At 32.5% G+C, this 15,246-nt stretch overlaps 2 protein-coding genes across 2 annotated transcripts in view; one reads left to right on the top strand and one right to left on the bottom strand.

Moving 5' to 3' along the window:
- Positions 1-562: 562 nt before the first annotated feature.
- Positions 563-14,679, top strand: LOC130628842 (aldehyde dehydrogenase X, mitochondrial-like). The gene is made up of 14 exons (XM_057441868.1): positions 563-755; positions 2,624-2,728; positions 4,968-5,108; positions 7,910-8,036; positions 8,582-8,643; positions 8,913-9,041; positions 9,800-9,913; positions 10,065-10,167; positions 10,686-10,870; positions 11,824-11,988; positions 12,134-12,291; positions 12,654-12,728; positions 13,829-13,868; positions 14,273-14,679. Exons 1-14 carry the CDS (start codon positions 714-716, stop codon positions 14,300-14,302), a joined length of 1,476 nt encoding a protein of 491 aa, XP_057297851.1. The 5' UTR covers positions 563-713; the 3' UTR covers positions 14,303-14,679.
- The window catches only part of LOC130628841 (sorting nexin-18-like), a 71,402-nt gene continuing 67,561 nt past the window's right edge, over positions 11,406-15,246 (bottom strand). Inside the window, exon 18 of the transcript XR_008981865.1 lies at positions 11,406-11,416. The gene's annotated coding sequence lies outside the window, so the exon portion shown is untranslated. The remainder of the gene's footprint in view (positions 11,417-15,246) is intronic.

The following is a 15,246-nucleotide window of genomic DNA, read 5'->3' as shown; positions in this document are numbered from 1 at the left end:
CAGCATTTGAACAAAATACAAACCACATTAGCAATATACATAAAAAGTAGCTCTTGCTTTTCTCCTCATGATAAGACAAATTTGAAACAAAATTATTGATGAATTTTATAAGTAAAACTATTTTTTGTCGGAGCAACAGAGAACATGTCCATCTGCTACCACCGCGACATAATAATAATATTAGTAATAATAATACATAAATTTTGATGGATGTTTTTAATGCCTGGATGATGTACTAGAAGTACGAAAAGCTTCACAATAAATATATTTTATAAATTCATATACTTGTTTCCCTATTAATAAAAATACATGGCTACATTTTATAATACCAAAAATAATACAATTATTAACTCTCCGAAAAGTTGTTAATTCCAACACATTTTTTGTATACCAAAGGGACAGAATCAACATGATCTCTTTATTACAGTAAAAATGTAAAAATGGATTTTGTGATTAGTATTGTATTTTGAGTTTGTATATGTATAGAAATTTTTAAGTTAAATACCCTTTAAAACATGCTACATAAAATTGATAAGTCCACACATGCAATGATATTTCTTGCTTCTGGTCTGTTTTATTTTGTTGTTTTTTATATTTATATTAAAAAAAATGACCTGGCGACACTATTGCGTTTACATACTCCATATATTAGCATTTATGTTCTTTTTGTTTTAGAATACGTAAGAAGCATTGGTAAAGAACATCTTTAAAAGATGGCCGAAGGAAATCCTAATCCAGATATAAAGTACACACAGGTTTGTAGTTTCTGAGTTCTAACATTAGCCAAAAAAACATATTTTTCTATTTGTTTTCCTTTTTACAGCTCAGTCAAAATTTATTTCATCTGGAAATACCACACAACAGTTATGGTGGTTGGCTGATTTGCCCCCCCCCCCCTGCCTGTTATAATATAATAATAATTATTATTCTGCATGCAAAGTTATATAATACAAATTATTGTCATCAGATCACATGATGCTGAGTTTTTATTTATTGGGAATCCCTGCTACTCACATCAGACTGTAGAGACTTTCATTGCTTATCATCATTGTTAATTATTTTTCATATAGGTGCACCAAGAAAATATTGATAAAGTCAAAGATACTGCAGAACCACTAGTGTTTAGACTTTGCTGGCTAAAATTGTCCCTTGACTTTTTTTATTTTTTAAATGTTTCCTTGACTTTTTTTATTTTTCAAATGTTTCATATATAATTTTGATAATTGATGTGGACATTTCTTTATAATTGTGTTCGGGTAGTTACATATGTTTTGAGAAAAACACTATTAGATCTGCAATATTTATTCTTCCTGTAGTTTTAACTTTTTTGTTATCATTCATCAAAAAACTTCTCAAGTGCATTATTTTTATACCACATCTCACAGTCAATTAGAACATTCACAAAACCAGACAAAATGTTCAACCAAAACTTCGTTAATGTCTATGCTTAGTTGATTTATGCTTAAAGCAAGAAATTGTATTTAGCACTTTCTTCTAGCCTTACCCCAGTTTAGTTAACAACCACAATCCCATTCAGGCTTTTTCAGGACAGGCATATGATCGCACGCTCACGCCTTGGCACGCCTATATCGTTTTAGGTGTGTGATTAATCGCACGCCTGAAAAGTAAGTATTGAGTTTCGAAAATCAACCCTTAAAATCCATTTTGTAGCATGCGATGGCAGCCCTCAAAATAATTTTTAGAGACTCGTCAGACAAAATGTTCAGCACATTTCCAGTTCGGTCGGACATGTTCGTAGGTCGTTTCAAACTTTTGTCGGACAATACGTCCGATAGATTTCCGTCTTGGTCGGACACTTTTAAATCTCAGATTTATTGAATAGTCCTGGTCCTTTTAATCCACGAGCAAGCCTATTCATAACCAACCTGACCATCCTAGCTAATTCACAGACTCCTGATTTAGTTAAAGAACTACGTAGACATAAATCTCTTCTTCCTGCCCTTACACAAGAAATCCAGCCATGCGGCTCTTAACTAATGCGGAGGTGAACGCCGATGGAGCACGGATAAAGCAAGCCTGTAAAACTGCACTTACAGGTGGAATAGACATTTTATCATGGATTTAATTGTAGATAATTAACTTTATTTGACAAATCAATTGAAAACGATAGCAGATCCGAATTTAATTAAGTTTTTTCTTTATACCGCAAGTGTTTTTTTTATTCAAACAATTTTAAAAACGAAAGCGAAACATATTTTTGCCTATTTGCTTGTGATGACCTGAAAAATAAAAAATAAATTTATGAAAATGACAGTATAGTTATGCAAACTATTATTTCGGACATGTAGAAAAGGAAGTTAAGATTGAGAGAGTTGCTGTACGTAGACGCTCGATCATCGTGTTTGGGGTTCACATTTTAAAACGTCCCATACTTTTCTACCGCAAAATGAATGCACAACAAAGATTAACCCCGGAGCCCGTATCGCACACGTAACATCCTTTGCATGTGCGTTTTACATTGCACGCCTTACTTGATTTGCACGTGCGATTCATCGCACACCTCAAATATTCCTGAAAAAGACTGCCCATTAGACAAGTATACTTCAGTGCAACTTTCTGTGTTGTAACCCTTTTTTATCAAATCATTGCTATTATGTTTTAGTTGTTTATCAACAATGAATGGGTAAATGCAGCAAGTGGAAAAACCTTCCCTACAATTAATCCATGCAATGGAAAAGTTATCTGTCAAATACAGGAAGGGGATAAGGTATATACGTATATATATATACACATTTTTCTGATTTTTCTGATGAAGTCTGTTGTAGGCGGACGAAAATTTAAGATTTTTTATTTATTAAAATAAACATTTTTTACTCATTGTCTACACAGTTGTTCATTGCCTCTCCAATTTCTGTGTCTTATACGTAATATCTATATATTCATTATTTAATTAAAAATTGTGTAATTATTTGCTGCAGAAAAAATAAAAAATACAATTGTAAAAATGCAATACCATTCATTCCATATCATTTTTTTTCCTTCTGCGCATATCTTATTTCATTTATACATATATTACATATATATATTACATACATATAGCGTATTTTCCAAAAATGAAAAAAGTTGTCATAAATCAGTTTTTACTATGTGATGAGATCAAATATTTGTTCATACATAATCATCTTAGGTATTAATTTTTACTACTTCAGGTCATAATGATAGTGGCCTCCAAGAGGAAAACGATTTTTGTGTGTAGTTGAAAGATTCTTTTCTAGTTTTTCTACAACATTTCCCATAAGAATATACTTTTCAAAGTCATCAGGTTTTTTGTGATTTTTGTTTCTACAATTTGTTTTTGTTTTACCCATACTAGACTGTATGTGATTGTGAATGTGAGCAAACACGTGAGGCATAAAAAGATGTTAAAAATACCTGTTAGCTAATAGTCTTTACCATAGTGACTAATTATTTATGCAGAAGTATAAGAATTCTGTAAAAAACTTTAAACCTCTTTTTCACAGCGTTCATTTTTTAAGAGAGTACTTCTTACGTTTAAAACCTCATTTACAAAACTATAAAGGCTCTGGGGTGGAAAAGCACCTCTAGCGTGGAGAGAAATGTTTGATCTAAAAACAGTTTTTTTTTATTTTGTGAGTTTGAGTAGAAGGTGAGTTATTTGATGAGTTTTCCGAGGATCAGAGGTTAAAAATCGTGAAAAAAATATGTAAAAAATGTTAAGAAAAAATTTAAAAATCATTTTTAGATTAATGTTTTGTGATCCCCAAAAAGCAAACAGCAAACTTGAGAACCTAGTAGTTTTGTAAATGGGATCTCATTTGTAGGAGAGGGGTCGTTTTTTATTTGTGTCTATTAAATCTTCAAACTTTATTTTTGCTTAATAATTTTTATACCATTATATAGGGAATCGTACAAGCTTTCTATAAATATTTACATTGATGTATCGAAAAAGTTTTGGTGAATTAACAGCATTTTAAAATATCACACCCTTTTTGTATACTCACGCCTTAAAGGACATGCTCTTAAGAAAGTTAACTTGTGTGAAATTCAAAAATACTGAAAAACACTTTTGTTTCTTTTGTGATTTTATGTTGTAGCAATTTTCCAAATAATAATGGTCACCATATAGAACAGTTTTAACGTCATATATGCGTTGTAAACTAACCTAGCTGTTGCACCGCTTTAGCTGTATTTTCACATACCTAGACGGACACAAGTGTTTTAACGAGAAAACAAAACTTTCAAAAAACATCAGAAAAATAGATGGACCCTGTTGAACTACAAGATTTAATGCTGCTGAAGTTTTTCCCTACTTTAAAAAAGCACTGCTTAAAGCTAGTTAGTGGTTCAAGGTTTTATAGTTGGGAATGTTTTGTGAGCGTAGGAATATTCTATAATAGAATGCAATATTTTTTCTGTTTACACTATTTTTAGTTATTTTAAAAGGGGGACAAGCAAATGTAGCATTTGTTGCCAAGTTACATTTACCAGATTTGTAAACTATACTGCTCACACTTGCAATAATCTATCTGACATTTCAATTTTTTTCTTTCCTTACCCTAATCACCCAACAACCAACTCAGCAGAGCAAGATTTTCTTCGTTAAAGTTTATTTTGCAAATGAGCATAATTTAGCAGTGCTAATTATATAAATCGTAGAATGAATGCTCAAAACTATTTTTGAGAAACCTGTAGCGCTAGCATCTAGAGTGTAAACTTGGGCATTCTTTAGAATTGTTTTGCAGGTATACATCAATTAATTTCTGCTGGTGCCAAGAAGAATTACTGATCGCAAGCAGTAATTTTCAAGGGCTGACTATGAGAGACTGCATATTTTATTTTTTTTGTCACACATATATTTGAACAGCTGGTTATACTTATTTGCTATAGTCATCTGGAGGACTTAATTCTTGTGTGGTGTGTATATAATTGTCCCAGCTAGTCTTATAATTTGGTGAGCATAAGTTCATGCTTTGCATTATTTGTAGGTGGATGTAGACAAAGCTGTTGTAGCAGCAAAAAATGCATTTAAACTTAAATCTGAATGGAGAACTATGGATGCTTCAAAAAGAGGAAGACTAATAGCCAAGCTAGCAGATTTATTAGAAAGGGACATATCTCAGTTAGCGGTATGTATATGTATGATAAAATTTTAAATATTTCTATATAGCTGTAAGTTACCTTTTTTTTGACGTCCAGAAGCAATGTTAGCAAGAGACTAAAGTGTAAATATGGTTTGGAACAGCATATAGCGCTGTCTATACAAAACCAGTTATTAGAAAAGAGCTTTTAAGTGTTAAGTTTTGTTATAAAAACAAACAAACAAATTTCGCAAGTAATTCAAGCTACATAAAAAATTGATTTCATCAAGCTAGGCGGCAAATATTTAACCAAATGAAATTTTACTTGAATGTTTTCATTGTGCCTATATAGAATTCCAATGCATCTGTTAAATACATGCAGAAGTAATGAAAAGATAAAAAATGTTCAAAAGTGCAAAAAGTAAAAATAATGATAAAATAGAAAAATATCCAAACACCTTTTTTCTAAAAATATATGAATATGAATTAAAATGTTGAATAAAGGGACAAATATAGGCAAATCACACTCAGTTTACAATATTTCTAAAGAATCTTTATCATGTGCGATACTCTTTAATTATAAACATGACTTTTGTGTTACGCTTACTTCAGTAGTCCTAGCACTTATTATTAAAGAAGTTCTCAGAACTTTTTAAACACATATCTACTTAAAAAATATATAAAATTGTATAATTTTTGGCAACATCTATATGTTTAGGGTAGAAAAATTCTGTGAAACAAGTGGATTTTCAATACAAAAATGTCCCTTAATATGGAGTTCTCCCTGCCCATTTTCTGTCAATGTTGCAGACACAAGAGGAGTTGAGCAGGCACTGTTCCAGATCCCCTTTCTCCAAAAACAGGGTCACAGCATGGACATTGAGCATGGGGTTTGTTTGTATCACTACTTTTGTGGAGGGTTGTAGCTATTTGGCTACTTTTAATTTTTAGCTATATTAGTCACATTACCCAAGCTGCACCTTTGTAAAAATCAGGTTGGTGAATGTAAAACATAAAACAATGTTAGCTGGGATAAAACTCACAAAAGAGAAAATAAACCCTAATAACAAAACAGCATATATACAGCCAGTTACAGGCCTAACAATATGTTCTTAGCTCAAATCTAGAAAGTGGAAAAATTAATTGTCATAACGGGATGACCCCTTAGTACAGTTAAACAGAGTTGAACAGGCATATAGGCGTAATATCCTTTTTCAAAAAAACTTCATTGCAACTTCCGGTTAAATAAAAACACAGGAAACAGCCTCTCATTACCTGCCCAGCTAAAACAATTGCTCAGTCATTTTAATTACAGAAAAAGTTTTTAGGAAAACCATTAAAGATCTAGCTACCTAGCTAACTGCATTAATTATTGCTCAAGAATTATTGCTCAAGAATCAAGAATATGTAGCCAAACTGTATTTTTAAGCTCTCACCTTTTAGTCAAAGATAGGAGCTAGCTAAAAAGCTACAGCCTCAACATAAAAATAAATGTTGGATAGGATAAAAAGCTCTAATAACAAACAGAATAGTAAAAAGTAAGGCTCTAGCTAGCTAGTTGGCTAGCCTTCAAAATCGCCAAAAATCCTAAAACCGGTGCGTTTAAGATCTGTACGTAAAAAACATGACAATAAATTTATCTTAACATTGAAACCAACATAAACAAGTATTAAAAAATATAAAGCTTTTAGAATATAAAAAAGTCAAACAGGCTCACAAACCTTTCCACACACTGACCACACATTGCACTATTTTCAAAATCAAAATGCGAAAAAGTTTACCTGCGAAAATCTTGGATTGTTTTTAAGAATCAAAATAAATGGCTTTTCGTTTATTCAGCCGCGAAAATATAATGCATTGTTTTTTTAAGCGAAAATCTTGGATTCTTTCTGGTCGCGAAAATCATGCAGTGTTTTTTAAAGAATCAGGCTTCGGGATTAGTATATTACGCGTTAGCGGTGAAAACGAAGTCGGCAAAAATATATCGCATTTAGAATTGGTTCGCATTTTAAAAATTTTGTGTTTCCGCCACGAGGCACGGCTTTCGCGGACAGGCAGATAGATGATGACTATTATTAAAGAGAAGTGTGGAAAGAATTTTGGGTTTCTCCTTTAACAATAAATTTATGGCAAATACATTATATAAAGACTTTTTAGTTTTGGCAAGAATGTATTGTTAAAAGTATATATTTTGTTCCTTTTTGTACTTTGTAAGTTATTTAGTAAAGTCATTTTGTAAATTCTAGGTTTTAAGAACCTTTAATAAGATAAAAACTAAAAAACAATTTATCTCTCATGACTTTTTCTAAATTAAGCTTTCTTGTATAGCAATTTACATTTTTTCTTTCTCTCATTATCAAATTTTTTACATATCTATATCCTGCATAGATAGATGTGCATATTTTACATGGGTAGCCTTGCAAATATCGAGGGATATACCTGGTCTAATATTTTCAGAAAGGGCCATGGTTTATGGATGGGGTGTCTTAACTAGGGTTCACTCTTTATTAGACAACTCCTAACAATATCTATAATAGCCCACCAACGTCTCCTCATTTTCCCTCACATGGCTTGGGTTAATCTGGGGCTGTCTTAACATTCACTCTCCCATATTGAATTCCCGCCAAGGACAACAAACCCCGGTTTCCTGCACAGAGTGCAAGAATTAACTAAGCTATATTGTGCCATAAACATGTTTTTCTTTTTAACAATCCAATTTACGATGTTTTTAGTGTTTAATTGTTTTAGTGCGTAAGGAATATAAGGTTTACGTATAGTTTAATTTATCATGGAGTTGTACTTAATACTTTGTGATGTTTAGTGCTAATTTAGCTATTTCCCATTTATAGAGTCTGGAAACACTCGACAATGGCAAACCTTTTGCAGACTCAGTTAGTGACGTTGAGCATTGTGTGGATGTGTTGAGATATTATGCTGGCTGGACGGACAAAATATGTGGAAAAACAATTCCTGCAGGTATATGGAAGACATTAGTCTGACTATATTTTATGTTTTTACTTTATATTTTAGTAATGAGGGTAATAGAGTTCATCATTGTTAAAGCTTACCCCCAATGGAAAATCAGTTGAGTTCATATGAAAGAGCTTGAAATGTTTTTGAGGAATTTGTTATTTTAAAAAACCTTGATTGTTCAGACATATAGAAATTACACTAACACATTATATCAACTATAACCCATAGTGAGGGTTGTATTTAACAGTTTTAAGTTTTAAACTTTTGCATGATTTTAATGTTTGGTTGTTATCGTTGTTATTGATAACAGCAGCTGCAAGTTTAAGAGTTAATTGAGGACGTCATAAATTCACATAATTTACCAACACTTTTAAATTTCAAATTAATAAAAAATTTTTTAAAAAATACAAAGTTTATTTTCTTCACAGGAAATAAACACAGTTTTAAAGAGGGCTCCACTGTCATGTATATACAGTATTTGTTTTTACTTATACCTCTTAGTGGTGATAATTAGTCCCTGTCATAAAGTCAAATTTCTTATTTTTTAGACGGCGGGGTATATTGTTTTACGCAACATGAACCTGTTGGTGTATGTGGACAGATTATACCAGTAATCATGAGATTTAATTATTTTTTGTTTTTTGTTCTGTTGTTTTTTCCTTGATGCAACACAGTGTTTTATAAGATCTGTCCATGTTACGATACCTATAAGAACCATTTTTGAAATCTTTAAGAAATAAAATATAAATATTTAGATCCCGATAAGTAGTTATCAACTAATTTTATAACAGGCATACATGTTCCAGTATGAACCAAACCTTTGTTTCATTTAAGTCTCTTAGGCCGCTATGAAAAGAAGTTTCCCATTTTATTTTTTAGTGGAATTTTCCCCTATCGATGATGATTTGGAAATTGGGGCCAGCACTTGCAACTGGTTGCACAATTGTTTTAAAACCAGCAGAGCAAACACCTCTCACTGCTTTGCATTGCTGTGCTTTGGTAAAAGAGGTATATATATTTTACAAACACAACTTGGCTTTTGACTTGGTTCTTGCGTAGCTAAAAAAATCCTTTAAATTGAAGGTTATCAAAAACCTCCTGAAAGATACCCAAATCTACACCGAACTGTTGTGTTTTTTTTATTTCAAATCCAGTAAAAGAAAACAAAAATGTTCCATAAAGGTGTACAAACTATTATCTTAGGTGAAATGGGACCTTTGAACTCACTGTGTTGCAAACCTGGGCTTAGTTATTTAATGTTATTTATACTAAAGAAGTCAATCATCTAAAAAAACTTGAAAACTTTGGGTCATAGTCTAGTCTGCTGCAACACACATTGTTTTTATCATTAAATAACAGTATTGGCTTCATGGAAGGCTTAATTTGTTATTGCTAGTGAACTAAACAGTAAAATGTTTGCAACGTGTTTAAGCTGTCAGTAAAAATTAAAACAATCGCACCTTTTCTGCCATTTTACAAAGTTGGCAAAAAGTATTCACTTGCTAATCCTCATTTCTTTAGATGCATAGGTTAGGTAAGGAGCATTTAGATTGTGCTAGTTGCACTTTTTAACACTTTTTAACACGTTTGCTTAACTGTATATCTAATATAAAGATGACCTACTTAATTACTTGTAAGGGAAACTTGGAAATTTATCATCACACATTTTGTGGATGGTTGCAAAACCAACTCAAGAACTATGAACAAGTCATAGTTACCGTTAAGGTGATTTCACCTTATATATTTAACTCATTCCAACATTTTAGGCTGAATTTCCTCCTGGAGTACTGAATGTCATCCCGGGCTATGGACCAACAGCGGGTGGTGCGATCTCATCACATATGGATATTGATAAAGTGGCATTCACTGGATCTGTGGAGGTATAAGGTTTTGTAAAAGTCGTTGATAAGAGGTAGCTACAACCATTAGGTAGCTTAGACGGAAAGAGATTTAGGTGGTGTAGAACGTCTTTTGACTAGGAATACAAAAATTCCAATTTGTGAAATACATTAGTCTGTTAAAATTTTATAGGTTGGACACATAGTAATGGAAGCAGCAGCTAAATCAAATTTGAAGAGAGTAACATTGGAACTTGGTGGAAAAAGTCCATTGATTATCTTCCCAGATGTTGATAGTAAGCTTGCATATCCTTGAAATTCGCATACCGTCAGAGAAAACGTTGTTGGGAAGAGGTTGCGAAATTTTGAAGACATGTCCTGATGTTGGATATATGTTTTCTTCAATTATTCCTTCCTTTTTGAACATGTCTGTCTTGGCAATATCGATTGCTTTAGAAGACCAAGTTATGGAGAAGTTCATAAGATTTACTAAATTTAATCTAAGGTTTTAGAAAAAACGGATTGTATAATGGTTCAATTTGCATTCGAAATTATAAATAGCTGCAATAGTTAAAAGATAATTTCAATGCGTCAAGAGGCTTTTAGTACGCTTGAAGCAAGACAGTTGCAGTAAAAGGTATTCCTTAAAAACCTTTCGTACTGCATATATATGCCACGTGAGTTGCGGGGCAAAAGATTTTTTTATTAAAAACCAAGATTAAAAATTTGTTTATAAGTTCATTAAACTGAAATTACCATTTAAATTTACCCAGTATTCAATGAAATTTATAGTGATCTGCTATATTTGTTATAGTACCCTGGGCTGCTGAAGTTGCGCACGCTGCCTTGTTTGCCAACCATGGTCAAAACTGTTGTGCTGGCTCACGTACTTTTGTCCACGAAGATATTTATGAAGAATTTGTTGCGAAGGCTGTTGAAATGGCTGCTCAGCGAAAGGTTGGCGATCCATGGAAGAAGGAAACAGAGCAGGGTCCTTTGGTAGGCTTTTTGTTTCTTTTTATTTTATAAATTTCGTAAAAGTTTTTCTCATTTTGAGAAAGCGTTAAATGATGATAGATCGCTTTAAGGGAACTCGTGAAAATCGGGGTTAAGATCTCAACGTTAGCCCTGTATAACGCGCGAAATTGAATAAAGAATGTTGATTATCTTCTTTGCTTTTTAGCCCAATGACTTTGTTTTATTTCGTGTAAATGTATGACACAAAAAATAATTAAACCCGCCAGTTTTAATGACATTAATTTCCAAATCTTCACCATCTGAAAGAATCGGTGATATAATGTCCCTCACGTTAAGGTAAACATAATATAATTTCTAAGACTCTTTAGAAACAGACCATTTTAAATTGAAAAACACTGCTGAAAATAAACCTAATAAAAAACTGATAAGTTGTCCTATTTGTGTTTCCTTTCGTCAAAAATACAACTGCGATTGTGATTATGAATGAGAAATAGGCCAGTGTAATCCATTCTTGTTCTTGCAAGACTTAAAGAATTCACAAAAATTAACACAATCTACTTGAAGCATTGAAGGGTTTTATTGCGCACGATGAAATAATTTACTTTTAAAAATGCCGCTGATATTTGGTCAGATTTGCAGTCGTACTCAAAACATGATGCCATTGTGTCTTGTGTATGTCTTGTTCACGAACTTGAATGTACACATGAACATATGTATTTACTGATATTGAAAACATAATGTTAACAAAATCAATTTTAACACATTCTAAATTATGTGGGTTTTGTTAATATTTTTTAGCTGTTCTACTATTCTGCGTGTGACTGAGACATTAGGTTTAGTGTTGAAGCTATGAATAAGTGTATGAATGAGTGTATCAATGAGTGTATGAATAAGTGTATGAATGAGTGTATGAATCAATGTATAAGCTCTCTGTTAAGCACGATGTAGATAAAAACATGTTATTCACTGTATAGGTGGACAAAGCCCAATACGAAAAAGTGCTTGGTATGATCAACTCTGGGAAAAGCGAAGGTGCTACCTTGAAATGTGGTGGAAGCAATATTGGTGATGAAGGTTATTTTGTCCAGCCTACTGTGTTTGCGGATGTTTCCGACAAAATGAAGATAGCCAGAGAGGAGGTGGGTTGCTACCTTGCTTGAAATACCAATTTTCTTGCATTGCGCCCTATTACTTTTGGTAAATTTACACAGAAGAACATATACTAGTTTTGTAAAAGTCTGTACTAATATGATTGCCGCAACAGGTGTGATTTTATTTGCACAGATATTTGGGCCAGTTCAATCTATCCTGAAATTTAAAACCGTTGACGAAGTTATTGAAAGAGCGAATGACACAACGTTTGGTTTAGCAGCTGGTGTGTTGACTAACGATATTAACAAGGCAATGAAAATAGTGAAAGGTGTCCAGGCTGGTTCAGTATGGTAAGTTTAAATTACTTATTTTATTTGATATCATCTGCCATCGCTTTTTTTAATTCATACGTCTAATTCCTTCTGTAATATTCCCTTTGTTTAAAAGTTGCTCGCATGTATAATGCAAGCTTTTAACTGCAATGCATGTGTTTGTGTAGTAAGCTTTGAAAGTGAGGAAGCATTATCAAGATAACTACCTTACACTAAACTTCTGATATTAGAATGGATTTTTTGCCTGTAGCCTCATGAACCAAAAAAAGATAGAAATTGGTGAAAAGTCCCAATACTTCATTATGCACAGCCCAATTCTTTTTGTTCACGACACAACGAAAAGTAGATATTACAAAAAGCTAAATTCATTTTGTTCGTAGGGTTAACACATACGACTATGTCACTGCGCAAACTCCATTTGGTGGATTCAAAAAATCGGGACAAGGAAGGGAACTGTAAGTATGTTTTGCAACAATCTAAACCTTTTATGAAATTAGGCTGTTGACGAATAAATTTTACGTTGTGCTATTTAATTAACTACGAAACGTTTGTTCAAAAAAAGGTGGTCAATTTAGTTGTGACAAATTCTAGCTAAAGATAAATTATTCATATATTTCGCTTGTTTGTTTGTCTCAGGATAGCCTGTTTAGTTCCTATTATTACTTTTGTTTTTGACGGTTCTGCAAAGAGGGTTCAGCGCTTTTAAAGCTCCTTTTTAAGCTACGGAGGCCGTACAGGCATAGCAACCATTTAACTAGTTAATTGGAATTAAATTTTGCGGAATATAGAAAAGGTTTTTACAATCGACAATAAAAACAGCGACTTTTAGTTGCCAGCAAATCTAAGCAGACGACGTCAAGATTTCACAGCTTCGACGATTGAGATTGTTTTTGAAGAAATGATTAATGCTTATGAGACTCGTCATGTGGAAGCCTTGTCACAAGTAAATGTTTAGAAAATAATCCTGTTTTCTACAAACCTAAACAAAATAGCTCTCAGTTAATAAATACAATGTAAACTATTTTTATCTATCACTTTTAAAAAAATATTAGCCTCGGTCAGCGTATCCACCTCGCAAGCTCGGTCTATACATTCGACCTCGGGTAATATTTCTCCGTATAGATAGACAAAACAGTTTATATTGTATTAGCATATATCCTTATACAAACAAAGAAATAAAACATTTGTTAAAGTTTTTTTTAATCCAATGTACTCGTTAGATTACTGTATGTATTTCCCAACGTCCCTGGGATCCGTAGGCCTTTGTTTGTATATATTATTCAGTCTTTGCTGATATAGTTTTTACGGAGCCGAGACATGTGTCAGTTCTTGCGTTTTAAAAACTGTTTAGTTCCAGAATTTATGTTGGTATAAGGTAGCCGAAATAAGGTTTCTTATAATGCGAGGTACAAGGAGAATCTTTTCGATTTAGTGAATACTCAGTTCAACATTAACATTGTTTTTATGACAAATGTCATTAAAAAGTATTGCTTTAAACTATGTATGCTGGTTCATGGTATAGCTAATACTGAAGAGTGTTGGTTTCTGTTTTTAGTGGCGAGTATGCTTTGAAGGAGTACACAGAAGTGAAAACAGTAAGTAAATTTAAAATTTCTTTAATTATTTTCCCACTTTCAATTTTGAAAATTACAACAAACGAGTCATAGCCGACTTCTTTTAGTCTAAAATATCCAGTATATGTTCTAAACAACGAGCTGAGTACTACATTCTTGCAGACCACTTTCTTTAAATTAAACAATAGGCATGGTACAGGAATCATATGACAGACTGTCCGCAGTTTTTGGAACGAACTAGTAGCTATTTTATGCCTTTTTTAAATTCGCCTGGATTTTTCCGTGCGATCTGGCCCGTGAAAAGCAATTAATCACAGCAAACCAAAGTAAAAAAGAAACGCGTTGTAGCTAAACTTTTGTGCAACAATGTAAGTTTTGGATTCGATGTTGGAAACGTTTTCTGTCACAAATCCTGTTTTTATTAGGTCACAATGAAGCTAAAAGACGCATGTTGAAAATAACGCAGAGATCATATTTTATATACTATTTTCGTTTGTTGTTTTTTTTACTTCTTTTTTGTTCTTATTTTATAAGTTAGTTTAGCCGTTTAATTGTTTGTTTTTTTGTTGTGTTCGCTGCAAATTATTTTCAAGAAAACTTTACATGTACTGTGTGGAATATTATTATAACTTTGTTAATTTTCAACACAGTTTCACATAAATATATCTTTTTCTAACACCTACATAACTTTAACATAGAGACAATATCGAAAAGTTTAGAATAAATAAAACTTTTTCTGTGGAAATACGTTTAGGACCGGCTATTGGTTTTGTTTATTTTGTAAAAAAAATTATTTCATTTTAAAAATATATATTTTCTTATATTTCTTTTACTTTTGTGTTTCCCATCTTTTCATTTTTTGTGACAGTTCGTGACACGATCTTAACCTTTATTTTTTGAAAATTGAATTTCCCGAAAATAGCAATGTAGATGTTACCGTAAAAAAATTATTTTGGACTTAAAAAAATAATAAAATTTCGAATATCAAATCACGTGTTATTAATTAGAAGAAAAAAATATTGAAAAAAAAGCGCGGTAAATAAGAATTTATTTGAAACTTTTTATACTTAATGATATTTAAATTTTACAAGATATGTACTTCTCTGTGTTTTCAACAATACATGTCCTGAGTATTATATTTTTCACCCAGTTCCCTTATAAACAGATGGGCGTCATATCCCGAAAGGTTGTGAAATATCACGGGTATGTGGCTGGGTATCTTGTATTTGAGATTACAGCTGTTATGCGCTGCACCCCTATATAACCCGGTATAGTGGCAATGGTCCCTGACTTTACGGTTATTCTTGACGTCATCGAAGGGCTTTAGACAGATATGGCATTCCGATGCCTCATCATGTTCTCTTTTTAGGATCTTCGTTAGGGGCTTCATGTCCTGCTG

This window comes from Hydractinia symbiolongicarpus, chromosome 15 (assembly GCF_029227915.1).
Source record: "Hydractinia symbiolongicarpus strain clone_291-10 chromosome 15, HSymV2.1, whole genome shotgun sequence".
Taxonomy (NCBI): domain Eukaryota; kingdom Metazoa; phylum Cnidaria; class Hydrozoa; order Anthoathecata; family Hydractiniidae; genus Hydractinia; species Hydractinia symbiolongicarpus.
The sequence above is the reverse complement of the archived record's forward strand: the minus strand, read 5'-3'. Positions and strand labels throughout refer to the sequence as shown.